Source organism: Pyxicephalus adspersus, chromosome 10 (genome assembly GCF_032062135.1).
Source record: "Pyxicephalus adspersus chromosome 10, UCB_Pads_2.0, whole genome shotgun sequence".
Classification (NCBI taxonomy): domain Eukaryota; kingdom Metazoa; phylum Chordata; class Amphibia; order Anura; family Pyxicephalidae; genus Pyxicephalus; species Pyxicephalus adspersus.
In genome coordinates, this window is record NC_092867.1 from 520811 (window position 1) to 548441 (window position 27631).

General features: G+C 43.8%; 1 protein-coding gene and 1 long non-coding RNA gene across 3 annotated transcripts; one reads left to right on the forward strand and one right to left on the reverse strand.

The window, feature by feature from the left end:
* Positions 1-6208: 6208 nt before the first annotated feature.
* SLC18A2 (solute carrier family 18 member A2) lies at positions 6209-27260 on the reverse strand. 2 transcript variants are annotated; one of them, XM_072425043.1, is made up of 16 exons: positions 27169-27260; positions 26401-26541; positions 16580-16919; positions 15634-15692; positions 15291-15374; positions 14890-14982; positions 12589-12678; positions 12469-12512; positions 12331-12391; positions 12165-12260; positions 10728-10806; positions 9936-9987; positions 9039-9102; positions 8358-8477; positions 8019-8152; positions 6209-7047 (listed from the first exon to the last, which is right to left on the reverse strand). In XM_072425043.1, exons 2-16 carry the CDS (start codon positions 26519-26521, stop codon positions 6943-6945), a joined length of 1542 nt encoding a protein of 513 aa, XP_072281144.1. In that variant the 5' UTR covers positions 26522-26541; positions 27169-27260; the 3' UTR covers positions 6209-6942. The 2 variants fall into 2 exon arrangements, with proteins under 2 accessions (XP_072281144.1, XP_072281145.1); XM_072425044.1 differs by lacking the exon at positions 27169-27260 and adding an exon at positions 26974-27086.
* On the forward strand, positions 6945-9010 carry LOC140340062 (uncharacterized). The gene is made up of 2 exons (XR_011922575.1): positions 6945-7276; positions 8005-9010. It is a non-coding gene; the product is annotated as an uncharacterized lncRNA (long non-coding RNA).
* Positions 27261-27631: the final 371 nt, after the last annotated feature.

Consider the following 27631-nt stretch of genomic DNA (forward strand, 5'->3'; position numbering starts at 1 on the left):
GGGGGGGGCAGAAAAGGGTCTTCACCAAACTGTCCACAAGGCTGGAAACACCTGAACTCCGCATTCTCTCGGCCCGGTGTTAGCAGACAGATCATGATATCTAATAGTTTGCCGTGATTTGGGGCAGATGATTGTAGGAAGGATTTCACCTCGCTCTCCTGTCTGGGAATACAGAAAGTTCCAGTAGATGTTCTGAAAATGTCCTTTCCAATAGTTTTGTAGCATTCAGTAGATGATTGTATCTCCCGGACTCCATACAAAATCTCTTCTGCTCCAGATTGGCCTCTCATTGAATTAGCTGATCATCATATACAGACCAAACACTCCTGGACCCCAGGGGCCACCTATTGTCTTCTGAGGGCCCCAGTTACAGTATTCAGACATGTGATGTTGGCTAAAGGGGAATCCTGTTTCTGCTGAAATAAAACCTATGCACAAGTGATCATCACTTTATCTTTAGAATGGGGGGTCCCAGTAACTGGGCATTCAGGAAGATTCTGTGGTGTGATCGCTGGGGATAATGATGAATATCGCTATGGAAGCCACTTCTGTTCCTTCAGGCCGCTCCCTCAGTCTGGTGAATGTTTGGTTTTATTCCTCGGCTGTGCACCTATCTTCCTGTTGTGAATGGTCGGTGTCACCCCGGCACCCCCATTGATGGTTACACCGCAGATACAGACGCTCGATGATTCTTTGCGTTTGGTGGATGTGAACTTTTTTTTTTTATATAATTTTGAGTTTTAATTTTTAGTTTTATAAATAATTGTTTTATTAGTTTTCATATTTAATAATCTACTGTACATGCTTTAATTTCTTGCACTTTATTATTTCTATGTTGTGTCTTTGTGGTTGGATGTTTCGTGTCCCCCATCCGCAGGAACGGCTGTAACTCGATTGGTCTGATTCAGTCACAGAGATTTGGGCTCCCGATGTCACAATGGCCGGCTATAAGGAAGGGCATCTTGTGTTCGGTGTCAGCAGACTTCCTTATGCTTGGGGTTAGAGGAAGAGAACATATCAAACATTCACTGCAGATGAATCTTTTACATCGCTGTTCTTTAGATGGCAGTAATTGATTCACCAACGGTGAATGTTTGGTGAGAGTCACAGCAACGGATGCTTTATTGTCAATATTGGACCTCATAAAAGTGCAAAAACATATTTATCATCTTCATTGGCAAATTCATTTCAGATGGTTTTATTTTTTTGCATGAAGAAATTTAGAGAAAAGGTGAACTCCGCATTACAAAGGCCATGACATTCTTTTCACCAGAAAGGAAATGAAAATCACAACCCCAGATTGGCCCCCTTCTGCCATCTCCTCACCTCCCTTCTGTCTCTGTTATTTCTCTTATCTGCTCTCTCGGCTTTCTATCATTTTTTTTATTCTCTTTTTTTCACCCCTTTAATTTCTTCTGTATTTACAAAGCAGAGTCTGCAGTACGTCTGACCTGTTTGAGGTTTTTTGGTGGTTTAATCCCTTTATGTATGTAAATCTTCTGATGTTTCTGCTGTGCAATTTCATTATTTTTGTCACAATGACATTTTCATTACACAAAACTGGAACAATATTCTTCTCAGAAACTATTTTAAGCTAGGTGAAGTGAAGCTGTAGGTGGATGGTGGCCCCAGTATTGCGACCCCAAAACAGCCGGGTGACTACAGAAAGTGCCGGGTGGTGCACCCAGCTAAAAGGGCCGGGGAGAGCACTGGGGAATGTGCAGGACTTCAGGTGGAATCTCTGCGTTGGGGACACAATTAGTTGGCAGTTAATCGGATTCCCCCTTTTCCCCAATGCATCCAAAGCTAAAAACAAACACATCGGGGCTGTACAATTGTTTGTAATGTTCGCGATCTCCTCATCTTGTAGCACCTTAGCTGATGGTGGCCGACACCGGTGACTTATCATGAATGGTGCATTAACTCCACCAGATCAGGAGGGAAAGATGTCACCTGGTTTGGTTTTTGAAGACTAAATTTGGGAATTTCCTTCAGAAGAAATTGTAATAAATAATAATGTACTGTATGAGGCTCTGGTCATATTCCGGTTATCTCATATTATGTGGAGGATTTGATGGGTGAAATCATATCTATAGATGCTGAGAGGTCCTCGTATTGCTCTTTGGTTCTCCTCGTAGTGGCAGTGGAAAGATTGCATGAGCGCACACGCGTGTGTTTGTGGCTTTTGTCTTCCATGTTCCCGTGTCTGGTGTGAAGTTCTCTTCTACACCCTGTTCTGTCATCAAGGTCCGACACGCTGGGATGCCCCCGTCACTTTGTGTCCCCTTGGTTTCTGTGTTATCAGGACAGGCTCGATGGAGGGATCTGCGGTTGATTTAATGCTGCTAATTCCATTGATCATTTTGTACAGTGCAGAATAAATGTAGTGCAATATTTTTTATAAACCCGGATGGAAGATTTAAAGGGAATGACCACAAATGTAGGCGCGGGTTCTGCGGTTCTAACCCTGGGTTGTACTGGAAAAAAATGAATAATGTAACCTTTGCAACAATGCTGTATTGTACATAGCTTCAATAATAAAGGCATTGCGGGATGTGTGGTGTCTGCCGTGATTATTGCCATACGGTCGCTGTCACACTGCCAGGAAATGAATAAGACGTAATCTTCATGACTCCTTATCTGTGTTATTACAGAAGGGTGCTGACATATATTCCTTCTGATTAGAAAGGGAATGGAGAGCAGTGTGGTCACCGGCAGCTCTTATTGAGGAGTGTTTGCACAGAATATTATCTTTGTACCTTCCTAAAGTCACACAGCTATTGATGGTCACCCCAGGCAGATTGCACTGCACCCCCCACCCGAATCGCTAGGATTCTCCATCGGGGGTTTGTTTTCCTTTAAGCAGGTTAAGGATGTTAAAGGGCTTTGGTTCTGCACTTTACAGCTTTTCTCTGGGCAATGCAAACCCCCCCAGCCCCCTTCCTGTTCCCTATAACTAATCCCTGGGTAAGAATAATGACCTTTTTACTCACCCATGACCAAGGTGAGTAAAACGGTCATTATTACCCAGTAATTAGTCCAGGTTTTTTCCTCCATTTTCATTCAGCATGGTCTTTCCATGGGTGGCGATGACACTGCATGACAGTTCCCGCTGGCCGGCCAGCATCGCTATCCAATCACAATGGAGAATGCAATGTTGCAGGCTTGGCGGTGCTGGGTCATTAACCCCAGCAGAGAAAAAGGTGTTAAGGACCTGGATGGCAGATTTGGATACATTTTTTTCTGCTAAACAAGGAAAGTGATGCTATGAAACATGTAGAAGGTTTTTTCTACAGATGGACTTTAAACAAATCTGTAGTCAGAGACATCGCTGTCACCAGCAGAGTTTGCACAGCACTGCACCATGTGACCAGAGACTGCAGTTCCCTTACAATTAGCACACTATATATAGCTGCAGGAGATGTAAAGTTCTGGGTTGATCTGTTTGTGAGCTGTGTCTGCACATTCATTGTCTTCTGCAACATTCACTCACTATACTCAGCGTTTCTAGCGAAGTTGGAGGTCTCTTTCCTTGTGTGTATTTTGGGAATTCAGTGCATGCTCACAGCAGGGGCAATGGGTCGATGTCTGACCAATGGCCTTTACCTCAGCTGTTGTGGACAGTCTGTCATCTTTAGTCCAGGTTTAGTGGTCCCTCAATATTGAGTTAGCAGGAGTTGATCATTACGTTGTCCTTGTCACTGGTGATGGATTATCTATGGATCTCTCCATTCTAGGGCAGCTAACTGGAAGGAAACCTTCTGACTTTGGAGATTCTTGGCCAGCATTCTTCAGCCTCTTTTCACATTAGATATCGGAAGCCACAGAAAAGTATCAGCTACGGCCAGCCACCTGAGGGGACAATTCACACGAGTTCACCAACATTGGATGAGAGAAGATTGGAACAATATTGCCGGGTCTGATGAGTCTTGAATTCTGCGGTGACCTTCTGATGGTGGGGTCAGAATTTGTTACTAACACTATGAAAGCACGGATCCATCCTGTCTTGTACTAGTAGTTCAGGCTGGTGATGTAATGGTTCGGGCCCCCTTCATACTATCTGAGCATGATATAAATGCCACCACCAATCACAGGGTAATCAGTGAAGATATTCAAAAGAACAATCGGCAACCGGCACCTTCTATGGAGAATGATGGGCATTTTATTTCATTTGGAGTTTTCCTTTGGGGTCTTTAATGAGTAAATGACAGGAAAAAAGTAAATTGATTTCATAGTTGAAGCTGTAAGATCTGCGTTTGTGCTAACTATTCATTGTAAAGCCCAAAAACCACAATATGCATTTCCAGCAAAGTTTATACTAATAGGAGCTCCATAGATTTCTGATTTATGAGAGTTCAGATTGTATGGTGACTGGACGGCATCTCGTTTTTTAATAAGATGAAACAGATAGGTAAGAGGTAAAATACCAGTTTATTGGTGCAGTGTCTCCTTTCTAATAATACTTATTCCATGTTTATAGAAATAAGCACAGCAGAGCTGCAGGAAAGAAAACATCTTCCTGATGGCTGGACAGATATTGACTGGTCAATCATGGATAACAATATATGACTGATGGCCGAAGACCATTGCAGATTGCACAAGAACCCCTCGGCCGCAGAAAGAACCGTACGCCTGTATTATTTCCACTTTGCCAACCAAGCCCTTACTATCACCTGTCCTCCACTGATCCAATAAACAAATCTACCCCCCCCCCCCATCCTAACAGAGAATGGGGGCACCTGGAGACATAATGAAATGGCAGAAGTCCTAAAATCCTCCAACCAGAACAGTTTCCATGATGGGAAGGTTGGGGCAGCTTTAGTATAAAACATGTAAAGGGGGGTAAAAGACCAAAATATTGCAGCTATTGTAAAAGGAATTCCCAGCAAGATAAAATGACAACATATTCACGACTGTGAAGGAAGAATATTCACCCCGATCCAGTAAATGGCAGATTTACGGTCGTAGTTGATGGCCTTTGTGCTTCTCAACCCCTACGAGTCTAAAGAAATACAAAATCAACCTGAAGCTGAGCAGAGGGCCATCAACTGCACTATTGAAGGCTTAATAAACATTGCGATACAGAAACCAATTGTTGCCACATTTTGTGATTGACCAATGATCATAATAGATGAGTACCATGAAAATTCCGGACACCTATGGCCTTTGAAGGACAGACACCAAAACTGAAGAGGAAGTGTTGTGAGCATGTGACCTGAGGATATTAATAAGAGAAAAGTCTTTTCAGTCACCTTTTCTAATTTCAGTTCTGTATAATGCTGCACCAACGTCTCAACATTGCATCAGATGAATCTTATGATGAGGTCAATACAGCCCCATCTTCCTGTGTGACAACTCTGGAATACTTTGTAACTGATTAATGGCTTTTAGCCACACTTATTCCTGGAAGATTCTGCGTTTCTGATTACTTGGACTGGAATCTTTGCATAGCTTGGACTCATTTTCTACGGGTAATATCAGATTGTGGTGAATATTGCACCCTTGTTGTAGTGATTGGTTTCCTGTAGGTAGCAAAGCCATCAGAGGGTCTTATTTCTTCTAAACATGGGAATACTTCAGTGAATGCCGAAGGAACCCAGACATTATAGGCACTTCCCTGGTATACATGGACCAGAGAAGGGTTGGAGCATTGCCAGGCTTTCATGGATGTTCATGATATCCCTTCACTTCCTGTCCTGAGGACATCATAAATATTATAGTTGTCACTGGCACAGAAGGTGAGGGGAAGAGTCCACAATGATGACTGATAAAAAGTTTGTGTTGAGCTGCATTACAATGCAAAATGATAGAGGAAGCCAAGGGTCCCTGGTATAAATGTATCCATGGCAAAACACCAGAGATGTAATAGGAAAAAATAGGAACCTCACGATGACGCTTTGGTCCACCCATCCCTTCCATTGTAAGTGAGAAGAATTGCAAAAGCCCCAGAGAAGTTGCCACATTTGTATTGCCTGAGCTGCTCCCCACACATCCCCTGAATGACAGGCATGTGCACAGCTTTCCCCTGTATTGCAGAATCCCCCAGATTTATTGCAGTACATGGAGGTTGTACCTGGGCCCAATGGACCTCCATCGGTCCCTTAGTTCATCCCCATGTTACTTCCTTTAGCTCTGCATGGCACATTCACCCCAAAACTACTCCCAGAGTTTACCCCTCTCATCCATCACACCCAGACCAACAAATGGAAACCGATGATCAGGCGTTCAGCATTTTATACACTTTTACATTACCATTACAGTAGTTAAAAATATATTGCATAATATTTAATAAAATTAAATACATAAAATAACATCTTTCAACAATATTTATAGCAATGAGTCTATAAAAGTCTGTTTCTCTTTAAACTTAGTAAGGCGGTTGGTAATAATGTGTAGATATATGTGTCACATCAGGAGCAGAGACGAGAAGTGGCGATATCCGAAGATTGGAGAGTGTGGCGGGTTTATTTCTGTCACACTGGTTTATAATGGTGGTTTGGGGTTGAGGTCAGGTGTTCCACAGAGGCCATTGGCTACCAGTGACTCCCCATGGGAAACCTGTACATGGTAACCTGCCGCACCCCAGGACCAATCTATGGATAAGTCTAGAAGGGTTTTGAAAACCTTGGCAATGTCTACATTTAGGGGTCTTAGATTAATACAGAGATTTGTATAACCCCCAACCCCAATATATCTAAATTTGTAGTCACTTCCTGTCTATGGTCAGGCTGACATGGATTGAGGCTCTCTACTTGTCCCTGTACGGCACTACATAACGACTCCTCAGTCTTACCCCGGGTGTGTGCACATCTCTCTGTGCCATAAGATGCTGCTCCAGTGGGACAGAACAAGAGACCTTTGGCTTGTTACTATGTCACTGATAGACCAATGATACGACAATGAAATGTAGAAACAACTAGCTGCTTAATGTGGAGTCTGCACTCATTCATCGCTCTCAGACTCCTCGTCCGCTGCGTAATAGGACTGCGTGTCATTCTGGGTGTACATCCGCTTCTTCACTGGACAGTTCTGCTCCATGAGAATGGCCTGCACAGATAAAAACATTGTATTACCTGACAAGTGACAATTGCTCTTCTGTCCCTCTCACATATGGCAGGGACACCAAGGATGATGGGAATGAACTCATGAAGTCAAACAATGTACCAAAACTTTACTGAACAAGCTGAGATTGGCACAAACCCTCACCCCCTTCCCTTTATGGAGAAGCTGATGATTGCGATTCTCACAAGATTACCGTGGTCCGTGTATGTGACAGGTACACTTTACTCCTGGCCTATCTGTAAGAAGATACTTCTGACAATCAAAGCACTTGTTTATATAAAATCATTTATTAATAGATCAAAAAAGCTCAATAAATATCCCTCAGGTTCACATCTGTGGAAGTATAGGGCCCACTAAAAATCTTTTTAGTTTGTGGGATTCCAGGTCTCTGAACCTCCAATACCCATACATATAAACCCTTATCCCTACGTCCTATATTCAAGAAGAGCATTGTACAGGTGTTGGGCATTTCTGTCTCATGAGGAAGCAGACAAGATTTGTGAAGCATGCTGGAAGAGATCTCAGCTCACCTTGTCCCCCGGACAAACCATGTGCTCTGCACTCATTGTGCGAAGTTCAATAGCTGAAAAGGGTTTATATTTGGGTATAGGAGATGCATTAAAACTGAGTATTTTTATCTTTGTGCACTGTGAACTGTAAACTGGCTCTCTGGATAGTTTGATCAGTCTCCACAAGTACAAATCCTGCAAGTTTGAATGAATTATCACTTTTTCTATATAAACTTTGCTTTGATTGCATTGGTGCCGCTCATGGTAGGTCACGCAGTAACGGTGCGGATTTACTCTAGATTTGTGGTACAATTACAATGTTTTAGCCAATGTTCTGTACTTATGCATTGTTCTTGATGATGAATATTTGTTTTCTGAGAATAAATCTATATAATATATAATCAGTTGCTCTTATTCCCATCTGGCTTTGCAGGAGACACAACTCACCATCTTCTCTTCCCTGGCGGGAGGACTTCTGAGGAACAGACAAAGAGGAGCAAAGACAATGTCCACAATTCCAATGATTGTCATCAGCCATGGGAATCCTATGGATTTTGCTATAGCACCCCCAGCAGACGGCCCTATAGGGTCAGATAGGAGTTAGTATATTGGACATGGCAGAGTTCCTCCACCTGTGGGAACCGGAACATGTGTGCACAATGATGGCTCAGCCTTCAGCTCGCAGCCTGTTTGCTGTGTAAATATATGACGCTGATATGAAGCATTTGCTGAGTTTTAGTCACCTGCACTGCGAGCTGCAGATATTTCTGATGATAAAGAACTCACCCAACGCAAACCCCATACAAAAAGCTACATCGGCGATGGCGTAGACACTGCCATAGACGGAGACGTGGCGCAGATCCACTAGATAACCCATAAGTGGCATCATTGATGAGTCCACCATACCTACAGGATGAAAAAACAAATGCAGCTGATGGTTTCCTCTAGAGAACATTCACATTAGATTGTAACCAGCGTGCTGGGAAACAGATTTCAGCATTAAACATTTCCAGACCTGAGCCTCGGTCACAGCTATTGCTTTACATTGTGAAATCCAACTCAGAAGAAACACATTTACTTTTATTGTCTTATAGGACATTGGCAGAGATGAGTTCTTTTGGGTCATAAAACCCTAATATGAGAACTTTAAATATTCACGCTGGGTTGTTGCAAACAGGCCAAGCCAAATTACTGTTGCCAGTGATCATTAGCCTCTACTGGATCACAGAAAAGGTGATAGAAGCCACCTGATAGGTGATTAAATCGTGATTTCACAAATAATCACAAGAGCAGTATTTGCTTTAAGTCGGTCAGCTCATCAATTCCAACAAGATCTCAATAATTGTAGGATATACAAGCAATTTACCTGTTCTTTCTGAAAACATAATATTTTATGGGATTGTGCACAAATGTTGCAAATAAAAAAATCTGCACACAAATTGTTCTAATCGTCATTGCAAGACTCACCGATAGCAAATCCAACCCCAAAATTGGGCGCTATTAATCCGTAGATGTTTTTGGCAAATGGCACCTAAATGTAAAGATAAAACTCAGAGTCAGCAGTGGCTCGGCCCGTGGATCAGTCTGGTGGTCAGATTCAGCCTGGGGCTGTATATTAGTTTGCAGGATCTTTGTATTACCAGAACAAACTTACCCCGGAATGTATGAAGGAAAATACACAAAAGGGTGGGGTAGAAAGGGATATGGATGGCAGTTTGGTCTTCTCAATGTTTATAAAGAATCCAAATAATATATATCTGGTCGTTCTGTATAGTTAGGATTGGCAGATCAACAAAACTACATTGGTGATCAATGGGAGAAAAATGCTCCATACATTGGTGATCACTGGGAGGAATGCCCAAAACATTGGTGGTCAGTAGTAAAAATGCCCCATACATTGGTGATTGGTGGAAGGAATGCCCCATATACTGGTGGTCAGTAGTAAAAATGCCCCATACATTGGTGATCAGTGGGAGGAATGCCCCATACATTAGTGATTGGTGGAAGGAATGCCCCATACACTGGTGATTGGTGGAAGGAATGCCCCATACACTGGTGATTGGTGGAAGGAATGCCCCATACTATGGTGATTAGTGGGAGGAATGCCCCATACATTGGTGGTCAGTGGGAGGAATGCCTCATACATTGGTGGTCAATAGAAAGAATGTGTTTTATATATTTGATGCCAAAACAACCACCAAACCTTCCTTTATTCCCCCCCCCCCCCCCAATTGACTCCATTGTCCATCTTTAAAATTGTTAGAAGCAGTGAAATAGGTGGGGGGTTGGGGGGTATTGTTGGTATGGTGAAGTTGGGGACGGCAGTGAGGGGTCTCGGTTGGAAATATTTTGTGTTTTACTTACACAGATGATGCTCACTCCCACCAGCATCATCCCGATGAAGGCGCACAGCCACCTGTGGAGACACAAGAGGGACGGTCACATATTTACCATCATACAGCCAGCTGGGGCCAGGAAGTGCAAGGGCGATAGATTATGTACGCAGCTCTAGCGGAAGGAATACGGCAGAAATTAGGCGGTCGTACTAGAAACTAAGAAAATTGTGGGGCAATTAATCCCTGGGGTCTATTTATAGCAGAAATATTGGCTGACAGATGGGGCCTGCTGGAAAATGGTGATAATGTAAAATCCTATAACTGAGCGCATCGGAGACATTATAGAAGAGAGGGGCAACGTCCCCTTTAAATGTGCAGTGTATCCGATAGGGGGTCACCAGCTCGATATTTGCAGCATTTTGCCTGTTGGTGTTGTACAATCTGGCCCGTTAGTGGCATTTAGTAAACATGTTCCCATCGCCGCCGCTCATTATATTTGTGATTTATTGATCAGTGCCGGCTGTGAAACATTCCGAATTACAAGCACTTTACTTGTCAAATGTCCGATTGTTTATTTTGTGTCTCGGATCAATAAAAGTTCGATTACACGAGTGTCCCCACGCTGAGCAGACATCGACCGCTCCTTATGTCTCTGCCTTAACCCTTCCTGCCCCAGAGTGTGCCCAGCAGCATTCTACCACAGATTTAATAAAGAAAAAAGGCGATGGCCGGACAGAAATCAATCTCCCGCTGCACTGTGAATGCACCCCTGTCCTTCCACCGATTAGATCTGCAATATGCAACCAATATGAAGACTTACCTGCCTATCCTGTGCGCCAGGGGCCCGAAGATATTGGTGGTGATGAGATAAGAGACGCTGGCCGGGAGGAAGGCCACACCTGGGGAGACAATTCCTCTTATCAGCATTGATGAAACATTCATGAAAAGGCTTCATATCCGCTGCGTCTTATCGGTGGCTCCATCACCCTGCAGCAGCTCGGAGCTTTATTACAACTCTGCGACCATCCATCTCATTGAGGCTTATTGAGTGAATGGAGGTGCCGATGCACTACATCAGCACCAACCCCCGGACAGATCTGTCTGCACCAATTAAAGTTCAGATATGGAACCGCATAGCCATACATCTTACCGAGAGCCCAGAGATCGGTCAGGGCTACCGAAAGCCAAATGTTTTTTAGTTTTGGGCAGAGTGTGACTCCCTGTTGGGTGTTCATTGCTGTCTGTGTGTCTGTTAGGGAGATTCACTCCTCTGTGAACAATATTTAGTGTTGTCACCAGAACAGAGAAGGAAAATCTTCCAATGGTGACACCAGTTCTGCTGACATTCACTATAGGGAGATTTTATCTCTGTTTGGGTCTACAGGACAGAAAGTAAAAGCAGATCTTTCTAAGACAGATGGCAAAAAATAACGGTTGGCGTTCTTTACTCCACAAAAAACTACACACTTTGAGATGAGATAGGACTGCAAGGCAGGGAATCACTGTCACAGATATGAGTGGAGGTCGGAGATCCCTGTTTGGTGAATAGGAGTATAGGGAGGTTGGTGACACTGCCATGGCAGGTAGAGGTAATGGGAGATTGAAGACCTCACAGATGTGTGGAGGAAGGTCAGGGAACCTGGATGGGGATTGGGGGTGGATGAATGCTTCTTGTAGATTGGGGTAGAGGGAGGGTGGAGGCCCTGCTTTTGTAGATTTGGGGAGAGGGGGGTTGGGTGAGCTTGGATGTCCTGCTCTTGTGGATGGGGATTGGTGGAAGATGATAATCCCTCCAGCTGATTTCTCGAGCATTCTCCATCTCTCTTCCATCCCCGGGACAGGGAGCTTGGTGTGTGCTCAGCTCTGACAATATTTCTCTGTCAGCTCTCATCTGCACAGCGCATTTCCAATGTCCATGGTATACACAGAGCTGTCAGTGCTCTCTGTTCATCTTCACATCATATAGAATTTCTAGGAATGTTTCTTTTGGATAGCCAGAAATGCTGCAGGAAATCTTTACATCAAATATATCTGAATACGAAACACGGATAGGGAGGAGGCTGTGACCTCTGCCGGGACCTTATGGCCCCTTGTGATTCAGGGAGAACAGATTTATGCAGCCTCAGATTCGGGCTCAGATGATGACTCACAGACCATCGTATGTTAAATAAAGCAATAAACCAGCCTCATCATTAGAGACAAAGCCTTCTCTCCATCCAATGTTGGCTCTTTTTATGGGATGGGTAAAAGTTCTCACCTAACTGCCATTTCCGGGAGCACATCGTCTCCATCATCCAGATGGGCAGCGCTGGTTCCAGCATAGCGATTGCCATGTTGGCAAAGCAGATGGAGCCTAGAAAAACATGGAGGAAATAAGAAATCTACAGCTTGACATAAAGAGACCCCTCCCGGCACAGACGTACCTGCTGCAATCAGGATGTATGGATCCCTCAGGAGGGTAACCAGAGAGGTCCCAATCTGGCTCTGAAAGAAGAACAAAGTCACAAATTAGACCTTCTGATCACACGCGGCCCCGCTCGGGTGAATGTTGGTGAACCTACCTCTGGCTGAGCTCTGGAGGGTTGTAGAATGAAGAGCTGAAGAGCTGCAGAGTAAAAGATTCAACATGGCTGAAATATATGAAAATAAACCACCTCGTACAATTTAAGTATTGGACTTACCACCATCAAGGAGAACCAGAACTGCCAGAACCAGGAATGGCGCCGTCTTCCCCACAAACTCATAGAAGATGCTTCCGAATGGTGGTCCCACTGCCAGAAAAACCTTCATCAGTGCCGAGAACAAGGACTGGACCCCCCTACACTATGCGTGCTCACTGACCAGGAGACCTAATTCCAGGCTATACTGGACAAACTGGCCCCAAAGGTCTGAGGAGGACATGGTGGTAGTGGTTGGGTTTGTTACCCTCTCAGCCCAGTTTGGTAGTTCTGGAGATCACAGTAAATGTTACAATCTTACAATTGTATGTGGCTCCAAAAAATTCCATTTCTGCTTTTATCTGTGGAGAACAAAAGGCTGAATCCAACCAATCACTTCCCTCCCACTACAAAACCTGCAGATATTGTAACTATCCACCAACCAATGACTTCCATTGGAGATATCATTATTGTCCACATGGTGACGCAACCTGCTGCACTTCACCTGAACTGGATGAAGCCCCAGTTCAATGGTGGCCATGAGACCGATGTGTGGGATCGACAATATGTCCAACAATCTCTTCATCTGTAACATTCTCGACTCTTCCCGCAGATAACGCAGCTTCTCATGCGGAAACATTTCTGTTATGTAACATCTCTGCTCCCATTTCTGATATTCTGTTACTCCTCAGATTATAGAAATCAGAAGAGGAATCTGAGTACAACATGACACAAGACTTTGTCTCCCAGGTGTATGGAGGAAATGATCTGCTTACCTCGGCCATACAATAATCCCAAGCTGTCTTTCCTATGAAATAGAGCAATTTATTGCCCCTCCATAGGGCAAATCTGGATCTACCCTATCTCATTGGATCTGCTGCTACACCAGAGCTTTCATAAAATGTCATCTGGGTAGTTTTGTGAATGGCCAAGTGTTGCTAAGAGTTGGAGACATGACAGCAACTTTGGTGTCTATAGTAAGTGCAGAGCTGATGATGGGCAGAGGGAGCCCAGCTGGAGGGTTGGCACAAATATACCAAACGGCCAAGGGAAATGGAACCAATCCACCACCTACCTATGCCCACCTACCTCATCCAGGTGATATCACTATGAATGTCGCGTCTGCCAAACGCCCACCTACCTCATCCAGGTGATATCACTATGAATGTCACGTCTGCCAACCACCTACCTCATCCAGGTGATATCACTATGAATATCGCGTCTGCCAACCACCTACCTATGCCCCCCCATCTGTCTCAGTTTGGCCCCTGGCTGATGATGGGTGATCACACAGGTCAGAAAATGCTGTGTCCATGCTTAATAGATATCCCCAGTGCTCTCATTTCACAGAAATAAAATCCTCACCAGCTACAAATAAATCCGATTTAATAGATTGCGCCCCGAGGACTGGGGGGGTGAAGATGGCGGCTGTGGTGGAGTGGCACCTAAGTAAACGTTCATTGATCTGACAATAATTGGCCGGATGGGTGAACGCTCCCTGGAGGCAATGTTAGTAAATCTGTCATCATTCTGGAGACTTCTAGATGCAGGGGATTCAGATAACAGACGGAGAGGAATCTGAGATATTGGAGCCAATAAACGGTGAATATTTCCAGATCTATATTCATCAGTCATTCCCCACATTACATTCCCAATAATGAAGTCCGGGCTCAGCTGCTGAGAGAAAATCACAAGAGCCCTACACAGACATGAGAATTCCAATCCAATCAGCCACAAGTGGGGGTAAGGAGGGGGAATAACTCCGGCTGATCCCTGGAATGTCATTGGATGGCTTCATCATGGAGGGTTACCCATCGTCTATATACCAAATCCACCCATACACCTCAGCTGGGACCCTAACCGGATAAATATTCTCTCGGACCTTCCAGATGATTGGACTGACCGAGCGTGAATGTTATTCCTGCACATTGATACAACTGACCAAGGAACCATATTGGTTTCTAAAGCAGAACTCCAGCCAAACAACTAAAGACACAGATAAATTACATATCCAGTATATGGCCCCCGATCCAATATCTGAGAAACCCGAAACTCATAGAGAACCCCCTCCCCATTCCCTTCTTCCTTTTCCTGAGAATTGAAGCTTTGCTGGAATATACGAAATCCCCTTAAATTGCTTTGTGTGCTCCTAGGAAGGCCTTGTACCCCTCGTCACATGATTCTGTGCGGTGTAACTTCCCTCTCATGCTACAGAGTAGTGGGTAAGTTCACAGAGCTGTAACCAGAGAACACGCCGGCTGCACTGATACAATCTACGATTTGGGCTAGAATTTGCAAATCTTGCACTGATATAATTACACTTACCTAATACCCCCATTGCCAGTCCTCCCAGGGCAATGCCCATAGCCTTACCCCGCTCCTCATCATCCGTGTAGACGCTGGCCAGCATGCCCATCCCTGAAACGAGAAGGGAATTCTTGTGTCACCTCGGGGGTTACAATGATCGCTTTGTATTCTGATTGGATCGACAATAATAATTCTCTGATATGGAGGACCCACAAACCAGACAGATGGAGGCAGATTTATGTCATGCAATCACACACAATGCGGCTGCTTCAAGGAAACTGAAGGGCGGACATTGAGCAGAACCGCATTACAGCAGCCAATGAGATCTCACGTTTATGTCCTTCGTACCCATTGCTCTGCTAATGGAAAGAAAGCAAATTGTGACACAGACCAGGGCAATACAGAACTGGGGGGCAAACCTGCAACAGAGGAGCATGATGACCCAACTCCTTGTAGGGATCTTGCTATGAAAAGTAACGAATACGTCCCAGAGAACGCGAACACTGCGGAAACAGGAACCAGAAATTAGTCATGTGATATCAAGGAACCAGTGGGATAAATGGCTCTATATTAGGATGTATCTGGTCTATAAGCCGGCGGCTCTGGGTGTACAGTGGGATAAATGTCTTCATATTAGCATGTTTTTTGGCCTATAATCCAGCGGATCCAGGTGTACAGTGGGATAAATGGATCTGTTTGGCGTGGTCATGTGACTGTTATCAGATTTGGCATTCTGTATTGAGGTGGCAGAGAAATACTTACTGATGGTGGAGAGGAACATAATGCAGAATCCGGCAAACATGGGGATCTGGTAACCAATCCTGCAAATAAAACGCTGCAAGGTTAGTGGTCAGTGGGAGCAATTTCCTGTTCTACTTTTCCAGACAGATCAGAGTGTCACTGCACTCTATAGACAATGAATATATGGACATCCTGAATATATGGCCGATCCCAACTTATTATTTTGCAGATTCTGGGGCTGTCATCCCAATCCTTTACCAGCTGAAGGATGACCATGCTGGGGTTGCCTCCATTGATTCTCATTATTATAGAAGTGCTGAAGCCAGGGATAAGCATAATGGACCCTCAGCCACAGGAAAACAAGTTGTCCGTCTCCATCATCTCTACGTATTCATAAAGAAAAAATAAATCTCCAAAGTTTGAGATATCGTTTAGAGGATCATTTACACGTTTAACTGTATATCATCTGATCACTTTCCTTCTAAACCCCTTCCCCCTAATTCTGCACTAATTAGTAAAACCCCCCAGATCCATAAACTGGGGCCAATCACACACTGACAGATAAGCTATATGGATAAATGTTTGTGTACCCTGAGCATGGCGGGCATCTCATTTCAAAGCCATGGCAAGTAATACTGACCTTCCCTTCATGGCTTGTAATATGGTTTTGTCCATATTATGGGTTGTGTTTGTGGAGATTTGCCCCCATTAGTGAGGTCAGGTACTCATGGTGGGGATTCACCATTCCAATTCACCCAAATAGGTGTTCAGTAGGGTTGAGGTCAGGACTCTGTGCAGAACACTTGAGTTCCTCCACACCAAACTGGTGACCCCATGTCTATATGGAGGGGGCTTTGTACCCCGAGGTACAGTCATGGGGGAACAGAAAAGGGTCTTCCCCAGACTTTTTGCCATATAGTGTCCCCCAGGATAATGGTGTATGGAGATATTAATATTCCATTCATACCTGTTGGTCAGAGGTCCGATAAAAGGATTGGTCAGCAGCTGAATGGTGGCTTTCGATGCAAACAATAAACCCACTTTGACATTTTCGTTGAGTAATTTGGAGTCGGCCTTAGGACAGTCAGATGTTGGTGCCACACTGGGTAGGGATGGCATGGGTGTCACTTCCTTGCTTTGGTGCAGCGAGCTGGCAGTGACATTGGCAATGATAAGGGTGCTGTTGTCATAGTAGGAGAAGATGGTCTGCAAGCTGCTGGGTCCAGAGGGGCCACTTGGCTCCTCCTGGGGGATGCTGCTGTTTGATTCGTGACCCATAGTGTACAAGTAGCTGGGAATAATAGGAACTGTAAACAGAAATATTCTATATCAGAGAGGTGCACTGAGTACAGTCACAGGGAAAAGAAAGTACACCCGCTTCTGCAGAGTAATATTTTATCTCTTCATCCAGCTATCATCCCTCCCTTCCTCCATCTATCTAATATCAATCCTTTCCCTCTATAACCATCCTTGTATTCATCCATTATATATTCATCCATCATGTGTTCATCCATCATAGATTCATCCATCGTGCCCTCTTTTCTTTTTTCCCCCAGCACTAACTAATAATCTAAAAGAGTTAGTTGTAACATTTTATGTAACATCGTGCATCAAGGCAATCACTCGGTGTATCACAACCATACTCAGTGTATCACAAACATCACTCTGTGTATCACAGCCATCATTCAGTGTATCCCAGCAATCACATGTTGTGTCACAACCATCAATCGGTGTATCACAACCATCACTTGATGTATCACAAATTTACTCAGTGTATCCTAGACATCACTCGGTATATCACAACCATCACTCGGTGTATCACAGCCATTACTCGCTGTAGTATGTCCATCACTCTGTGTTTCCCGGCAATCACACGGTGTGTCACAACCATGACTCGGTGTTTAACAGCCATCACTCGGTTTATCACATCCATCACTCGGTGTATCTCATCCATCAGTGGGTGTATAACAACCGTCACTGGGTGTATCACAAACCTCACTCTGTGGATCACAGCCATCAATCAGTATATCACAACCATAGTTGGTGTATCACAACCATCACTCGGCCTAACACAGCCATCACTTGGTGTATCACAACCATCACTCGGTGTATCACAGCCATCAGTCGGTATATCACAGCCATCAGTAGGTGTATCACAACCATCACTCAGTGTATCACAATAGTCACTAGCTGTATCACAACAATCACTGGGTGAATCACAGCCATCACTCAGTATATCTCAAACATCACTCGGATTATCACAGCCATCACTCCGTGTATCAAAACCATGCTGAGTGTGTCATCCATCACAGGGTGTATCACAAAAATCACAGGGTGTATTACAACCATCACTCTGTTTATCCCAACCATCACTCAGTGTTTCACAGCCATCATTCGGTGTATCACAGCCATCACTCGGTGTATAACAACTGTCACTAGGTGTATCACAACCGTCACTAGGTGTATCACAACCGTCACTCAGTGTATCACAGACATCAATCGGTATATCACAACCATACTTGGTGTATCACAACCATCACTCAGCGTAACACAACCATCACCTGGTGTATCACAGCCATGAGTTGGTATATCACCGCTATCAGTAGGTGTATCACAACCATCACTCAGTGTATCACAACCATCAGTATGTGTATCACAACCATCCCCCGGTGTATCACAGCCATGAGTTGGTATATCACCGCCATCAGTAGGTGTATCACAACCATCACTCAGTGTATCACAACCATCAGTATGTGTATCACAACCATCACTGGGTGTATCACAGCCTTCACTTGGTGTATCACAGCCATCACTCATTGTATCACATCAATCACTCGGTATATCTCAACAATAGCTCAGTTTATCACAACCATCACTGGGTATATCAAAACCATGCTCAGTGTATCACAACCATCACTCAGTGTATCACAGCCATCACAAGGTGTATTACAACCATCACTCAGTGTATTATAACTACCACTCGGTATATCACAGCCATGACTCTGTGTATCGCAGCCATCACTCAGTGTATCCTGGCAATCACACGGTGTGTCACAACCATCACTTGGGATACCATATATCACTTGGTGTATTACATCCATCACTCAGTGTCTCACAACCTTTACTAGGTATATCATAACCATCACTCCGTGTATCACAGCCATCACTTGGTGTATCACAACCATAAATCTTTATATCACAACCATAATGGGTGTATCACAACCATCACTCGGTGTTTCACAGCCATCACTCTGTGTATCACAACCATTATTCACTGTATCACATCCATCAATCAGTATATCTCAAGCATCAGTCCTTTTTTCACGACCATCACTGGGTGGATCAAAACCATCACTTAGTGTATCACAGCCATCACTTGGTGTATCACAACCATCACAGGGTGTATCACAACCATCACAGGGTGTATCACAGCCATCATTCTGTATATCACAGCGATCACTCGGTGTATCACAACCATTACTTGGTGTATCACAGACATTATTCGGTGTGTCATAATCATCACTTGGTGTATCAGAACCATACTCAGTGAATTACAACCATCACTCCGTGTATCACAGCCATCACTCAGTGTATTACAACCATACTCTATGTATTAAAGCCATCACTTGGTGTATCACAACCATCACTCAGAGTATAACAGCCATAACTCTGTGTATCACAGCTATCATCATGTGTATCACATCCATTACTCATTGTATCACACTCACGACTCAGTGTATCGCAACCATCACTCTGCGTATCACAACCATCATTTTGTGTATCAAAACCATCACTTGGTTTATCACAGCCATCACTAGGTGTATCACAGCCATCACTAGGTGTATCACATCCATGACTCAGTGTATCACAACCATCACTCGGAGTATTACAGCCATAACTCTGTGTATCACAACCATCATTAGGTGTATCACATCCATTACTGGATTTATCACAGCCATCGCTCGGTATGTCGCAGCCATTACTTGGTGTATCAAAACCATCCTCAGTGTATCACAACCATCACTCGGCGTTTCACAGCCATCACTCTCTATATATCAGAGCTATGACTCAGTATATCACAACCATCACTCGGTGCATGAAAACCATGCTCAGTGTATAGAAAATATCACTCGGTGTACCACAGTCATCACTCAGTGTATAACAGCCATAACTCTGTGTATCACAACCATCTTTTTGTGTATCAAAACCATCACTTGGTGTATCACAGCCATCACTAGGTCTATCACATCCATCACTTGGTGTATCACATTCATGACTCAGTGTATCACAACCATCAGTCGGAGTATTACAGCCATAACTCTGTGTATCACAACAATCATTAGGTGTATCACATCCATTACTGGGTTTATCACAGCCATCGCTCGGTATGTCACAGCCATTACTCGGTGTATCAAAACCATGCCCAGTGTATCATAACTATCACTCAGTGTATCGCAGCTATTACTCACGGCTGTACCACCAGCCGTCAGTCAGTCTATCACAACCATCACTCGATGTATTACAACCATATATGGTGTATCCTAGACATCACTCGGTGCATCACAACTGTATTTAGGTACAAATATATAACAACCATACTCAGCATATCATGACTATCACTCCATGTATCAAGGCCATAAGTCGGTATATTACAGCCATTACTCCGTGTATCACAGCCATCACTCGATGTATGACAGCTATCACTACGTGTATCACAGTCATTACTCGGTGTATCACATCCATCACTCGGTATATCACAACTATTACTCTGTGTATCGCTAACATCACTCGGTGTATCACAACCATCACTGGGTGTATCTCAACCATCACTCGGTGTATCCCAGCCATCACTGGGTGTATTACAACCATCACTCGGCGTATCATGGCCATCACTCGGTGTTTCACAGCCATCACTCTGTATATCAGAGCTTTGTCTCAGTATATCACAGCCATCACTCAGTGCATTAAAACCATGGTCAGTGTATCAACCTATCGCTCAGCATATTACAGCAATCACTTAGTGTATCTTAACCATCACTCTCTGTATAACAACAATCACTTTGTGTATCACAACCATCACTATGTGTATCACATCTGTCACTCGGTGAATCACATCCATCAGTTGGTGTATCACAACCACCAATGGGTGTATCGCAACCATCATTTGGTGTATCTCAACCATCACTGGGTGTATCGCAACCATCACTCTGTGTATCACAACCATCCCTCAATGTATCACAACCATAACTCAGTGTATTGCAATCATCACTCTGTGCATCACAGCCATCACTCAATTTATCACAACCGTTACTCAGTGTATAACAGCCATCACTCGGTGTATTGCAACGATCACTCGGTGTATTGCAACCATCACTCTGTGTATTGGAACCATCACTTGATGTATCACAACCATCACTCCGTGTTTCACAGCCATCACTCTGTATATCACAGCTATATATCAGCCATAACTCAGTGAATCAAAAATATGCTCAAAACTATAACTCAGTGTATCACAGCCATCACTCAGTGTATCACAACTGTCACTAGGTGTATCACAGCCATCACTTGGTTTATCACATAAATCGCTCTGCATATCACAACAATCACATAGTGAATCACAATCATCACTCTGTGTATAACAACAATTGCTTTGTGTATTGCAACCATCACTCGGTGAATCACAGCCATCACTAGGTGTATCATATCCATCACTTTTTGTATGACATCCATCACTCGGTGTATGACATCCATCACTCAGTGTATCACAACCATTACTCAGTGTATCACAGCCATCACTGGGTGTATCGCAAACATCACTCGGTGTATCTCGGTCAGCACTCAGTGTATCACACCATCACTCAGTGTATAACAGCCATAACTCTGTGTATCACAACCATAACTCAGTGTATCATAACCATCACTCGGTGTTTCACAGCCATCACTATGTATATCACAGCTATGACTCAGTTTATCACAGCCGTCACTTGGTGAGGCATCAAAACCATGCTCAGTGTATCAACATTATCACTCAGTGTATCACAGCCATCACTTGGTTTATCACATAAATCGCTCAGTGTATCTAAACAATCACTTAGTGTATCACAACCATCACTCTGTGTATAACAACAATCACTTTGTGTATCACAACCATCACTTGGTGTATCACAGCCATCACTATGTGTATCACATCCATCACTCGGTTTTTAACAACTACCACTAGGTGTATCGCAACCATCACTGGGTGTAGCACAACAAATACTCATTGTATCACAACCATTACTCAGTGTTTCACATTCATCATTCTGTTATCACATCCATTACTCGATGTATCACATCAATCACTCAGTGTATAACAGCCAAAACTCAGTGTATCGCAACCATCACTGGGTTTATGGCAACCATCACATGTTATAACACAACAATTAATCAATGTATCACAACCATCACATGGTGTATCACAACCATCACTCGGAGTATCAAAGACATAACTCTGTGTATCACAATCATCATTCAGGTATCACATCCATCACTCGGTTTATTACAAACATCACTCGGTATGTCACAGCCATCACTCGGTGTATCAAAACCATGCTCAGTGTATCACAACCATCACTAGGTGTATCACAGCCATCACTTGGTGTATCACAGCCATCACTCAGCATATTACAACAATCACTTAGTGTATCACAATCCTCACTCTGTGTATAAGAACAATCATTTTCTGTATCGCAACCATCACTCGGTATATCACATCCATCACTCAGTGTATCACAACCACCACTGGGTGTATCTCAACCATCACTTGGTGTAGCAGAACAAATAATCATTGTATTACAACCATTTCTCAGTGTATCACATTCATCATTCTGTGTTTCACATCCATCGATCAGTTTATTACAACCATCACTTATTGTATCAAAGCCATTACTAGGTGTATCGCAACCATCACTCGGTGTATCACAGCCATCACTGGGTTTATCACAGCTAGCACTCAGTGAATCCCAACCATACTCAGCATATCATAGCCATCACTTGTTGTATCACAAACATCACTCGATGTATCACAGCCATAAGTCGGTAAATCACAGCCTTTACTCGGTGTATCACAGCCATCACTTACTAAATTGCAGCTATCGGTCAGTGTATCACAACCATCACTCAATGTATCACAGCTATCACTACGTGTATCACAACCATCACTCGGTGTACCACAGTCATCAGTCGGTGTATCACAACTATCACTCTGTGTATCACAACCGTACTCTGTGTATTACAGCCATCACTCAGTGTATCACAACCATCACTCAGTGTATCACAACCATCACTCGGTGTATTTCAGCCATCAATTGGTGTATCTCGGCCATCACTCAGTGTATCATACCAATCACTCAGTGTATCACATCCATCACTTGGTGCATCACAACCATCACTCTGTATCACACCTTTGACTAGGTGTATCACAGCCATTACTGGGTGTATCAGTTCCTCCTAGTTGATAAATCTATCATATCCTCTGCCACATCCTTCAATACAATTGTATGTGGCCACACGTGGGACTTTTTAGGCAGCAAAATTACCATGAAATACTTTTTATAACAATACATTTTATTAAAATCACAACAACAAAACTCCTATTTAATATTAATTTATCTAAAAACATTTAAACATTTCCAATATAAGGTACAAAACAGTCCAGTAAGGTGAGGAGACCCAGGTGGTAAGGGCAATACAGGCTTTGTTTGTGAGATGGCGGCTTTAGTAAGCTGTATAGCCATTGTTATAGACAGATTGGGTTCATTGAGCATAGAAGCAGGGGGCATGGAGGACTGATAAGCAAAGATCATAGTAGGGTGACTGTTCTGTGACCGCTCTTCATTTATTATTGGGGTTCAATTTGAGAGAACAACCGTGGTGTAAATTTGAAGCATTTATGTAGCGAAACACATTGTTTAAATATTTTTGGCTAAATTATTAATAAATAGGATTTTTATTGTTGTGATTTTAATAAAATAGTATTTTATAGTTACATAGTAAGTCAGTTTAAAAAAATACATAATACATAAAAGTCTATGAAATTAAACCTCCAGGGAAATAAACATATCCCAGATATAAAACCCTATAAGACATAGTTGGTCCAGAGGAAGGCAAAAAAAAAAACCCCGGGTACAATTTGCTTCAACAGGGGCAAAAAAATTCCTTCCTGATTCCATGAGACAATCAGATGTTCCCTGGATCAGCAGTCTCTGTTATTTTTACTTTAAATCCTTAATCCCCAGTTATATTCTGTGCTTCTAGAAATCATCCACCTTTTTCTTAAAGCAATCTATAGTAGTTGCTGAAACTCCTTCCTGAGGGAGCCGATTCCACATTATCACAGTCCTTACAGTGAAGAATCCCTTCCTTATCCGGAGCTTAAACTTCTTTTCCTCCAGACGTAAAGAGCGCCCCCTTGTGCTTTGTAATGATCTCACAGGGAATAATGGGGAAGAGAGTTCTCTATATGGACCATTTATATATTTATACAGGGTGATCATATCCCCCATTATACGTCTCTTCTCAAGGGAGAATAGATTCAGTTCAGCTAATCTCTCCTCATAGCGGAGCTCCTCCATTCCTTTTATTAGTTTAGTTGCCCTTCTCTGCACTCTCTCCAATCCCACAATGTCCTTTTTGTGAACTGGCGCCCAAACCTGGACTGGATATTCCAGATGTGGTGTGACCAATGCTTTGTACAGGGGCAGGATGAAAATATTGATGAAAAAGTATTTAATGTATCACAACCATCACCCGGTGAATCTCATCTATCTCAATAAGTAAATCAAATTGCAAATGACCGACTAATACAGACAGTGATACAGGAGGAGAGAACCCCGCCCCGAAGAGCTTACAATCTAGTAATGTATTTTATATATAACTTATATAAGTCTTCAATAATGGTTGTGTCAGGGGGTAATAGTCAGGGGATTGGGGTTATCATTAGGGTTTAGGGGTCTGAAGGTTATGGGGTTAGGGTTAATGCTAGGGTTAGTTTTAGGGTTTGGGTTTATATTAGGGTTAGAGGAAATGGGGTTTAGTGTTAGGGTGAGGGGGGTTAGGATAGCATTAGGGTTTAGAGGCTGAAGGTTAGCTTGTTAGGGTTAATGCTAGGGTTTATAATAGGGTTAGGGGAAGGGGTTAGGGTTAATGTTAGGGTTTGGGTTTATAAAAGGGTTAAGGTCAAAGGGGTTAGCATTAGGGTTATGGGGGGTTAAGGGGAAATGCCACAATTCTGGAAGAGTTGTACCGGCAGAAAAGTAACAATGTGACCACGATGAGACTCATCAGGAGTAATATTATTATTAGAAGTAAATTGGATGGATTTCGGTGGTTGGGGGGCGGCGGTGTCTGCGAATGATTAAATTAGGATTGTCCCCGGGGGGGTCGGACCCCATGCGCTCTGTGTACACAGCGGACACACAATAGCGCTGACTGAGACTTGTTGGCACAGCCAGGAAATCGTGTCGAATTTAATATGAAGATGATGAGAGACGCCGAGATAAAAGGGAGACATTCACCGCCGCTGGGAAATAAACGCCGGGGGGGGGGGGGGTTTAACTGATTCACTGCTGGATGGAGAACCAAGCAAACTACTCAATTCACCGGCCATACATGGGGCAATTTACTGGCATCGATGATCACGAGAATTCTCCATAAATGAAGCAAGGTATCACCGGTCATTAAAACATTGAATGGAAATGAAATCAATACAAGAAAAACTAGCAAAGTTTTGCCAAATTTTTTTTTGCCGTTTGGGTCAATTTTGATCTTTTTACAATTCAGGAAAGCATATTTCTAAAGACCGGATGGAGCGAGGGAACCATCCTGCCATGTCCTCATGTGTATGGCCAGCTTTATGCAGATTATTACACAAATGGGGTCTTCATGGGAGCAGCCAGGACCTGGGACCCCTCTGCTATTCCAGAAACAGGATGGACAGGCACTCTGTATGAGGGTTGTATGATGATGGGGAGCTGATTTCAGGTGTTGATGATTTGGGAGTATTATGGGATGTGCGGATATATCTGACGTTCCAGCCCGGTTTATTAGGGTTCTTCTGCTTATTATAAGAAATCACAGCTTGTCTCCTGGAGTTTCTGGGATTTGTAGTCCACAGATGATGTTCGGAAATTTGATAACAAGGAATTCTCACAATTTATAGATGGCCCGCGCTGGGGACATGTCATGGTGACGAATCTGCCGTGTTTCGCTGGATTTTATATCTGCGGGGGGGGGGGTTATTATTTGTTGGTAAATATCAGGATGGAGAATCCTCAGGTGGTGGGACGGCAATGGCTGATGGTGGTCACCATGGGGTCTCCTATGATGTATAAGAAGGGAAATGCCGGAGTCACAGTGGGTGCAGCAAATCCTTTATTCCCCCCCCATCCCTCTCATCACCCACCCCCCATTTACCCCATGACCCCCCTTTCATCATACGGCAGATTTCTGTAGATCTATTGTGTGAGCATTGCAGGGGACGGACAGATCGGATGTCATTGTGGTGAGATCAAATCTGACCATGTGTGGCAAGGCATCACTGAAATGTACACTATGCAACGCACATATGTATACAAGCACATGCACATAATAGAAACACATACGCGCACACAAGCATACACACATATAAGCATACACAAACAAGCATACGCACACAAGCATACGCACACAAGCATACACATACAAGCATACACAAACAAGCATACGCACACAAGCATATACACATGTGCCCACAGAAGGAGCCGCACCTACCTACTACGGTGAGCAGCATATTGTCCAGCAGCAGGGCAACGAACACGATAAGAAGGATTAATTTTCGTGATTGTCTCCGCTCACGCAGCCATCGCAGGAGGCTGAATTCTGTGACCGACATGGCGAGGAGCCGGGTGACACCTACAAGAAAAAAGAGATTAGAGAATGTCCAAGCAAAGAAACAAATAAAATAGGGAAGGGGGGGGGGGGGCTGTAAAGTTTTCTTTTGCCTCCAATAATAAAATTAGCATTTTGCATTTCCTGGTGACACCAAATATCCATATTGGACTAAAATCAGATTTTAAGATGTAAAGTAAAAGGTTTAATTGGAAGTGAAATTTCCAGTCTGTCCAGAGATTTCAGGTGACATCAGGGACTGAGCCGGGGATCACACTGGGATCACACTGGGATCTGTTGGGACGATTGGCCGTCATACACAATGAGATCGGCAGAGCCGGGAAATGAGGTTACTCGGAATATAGGACAAGGCAGGTTGGAGATTTCCTGAGGATGCTGCAGGCTCCAACCTCACATTTCCACATCAAACTCTGGAGAAGGGAGCCAGAAATTCACCTGAGGATGAGGAAAGGGATGCTGGGGATCTGGAGGGATCTCCTGTGGGGGTAAGAAGGGTTTGAGGGATCTCTGCTGGGGTACCAGGACACAGAGCAGATCAGAGATGAAGATCGGATGATCAGGGACTGAGGATGAAGCAGAAGGATTTAGGACAGGAATGAGGAGGTGGGACTGTGCCAGGAGATCTCTTACCTGATCTTGCTGGGAGTTGGTGCCCTCCTGTCCAGCTGTTGGCTGCAGATGGGAGGTGAGTGTAGCAGGATGGGAGAGTGGAGAGGGGGAGGGCAGCTCTTGGACCCCCCCACCCAGATCCTTCCTGACGTCACTCCGCACTTCACTCATTTAACCCCTCAGAGACAACAAAATATACAGAAATTGTCACTCAGATGCAGAGGAAATTTTCAGCCAGTTCCTGCAGAGACCCTGTATGGGGGAGGGGAGGGGGGGATTTGTTTGTTTTTGATATTTGGTAACTTTCCTCTCCTGAGTGATCTCATCTGCGATAAAAGCAGCGATCATAATAGCTCTGACATATACCATCCTGCTGTACAGAGAACACTGAGCCAGTCCCATCAGTCTCTGTACAGAGGAGCTGACACTCTAATGTCCCCCCACAGTCACACACTATTTGTACAGAGGAGCTGACACTCTAATG

Coding starts and splice junctions, on each gene's coding strand:
- SLC18A2 (XM_072425043.1), bottom strand. CDS start 26,521: ATGTCGGTCACAGAATTCAGCCTCCTGCGATGGCTGCGTGAGCGGAGA. Junction 12,679..14,889: donor ACTGGCAATGGGGGTATTAG/GTAAGTGTAATT, acceptor TTTTTCTGGCAG/TGGGACCACCATTCGGAAGC. Junction 12,392..12,468: donor CCTCCAGAGCTCAGCCAGAG/GTAGGTTCACCA, acceptor TTCTTCTTTCAG/AGCCAGATTGGGACCTCTCT.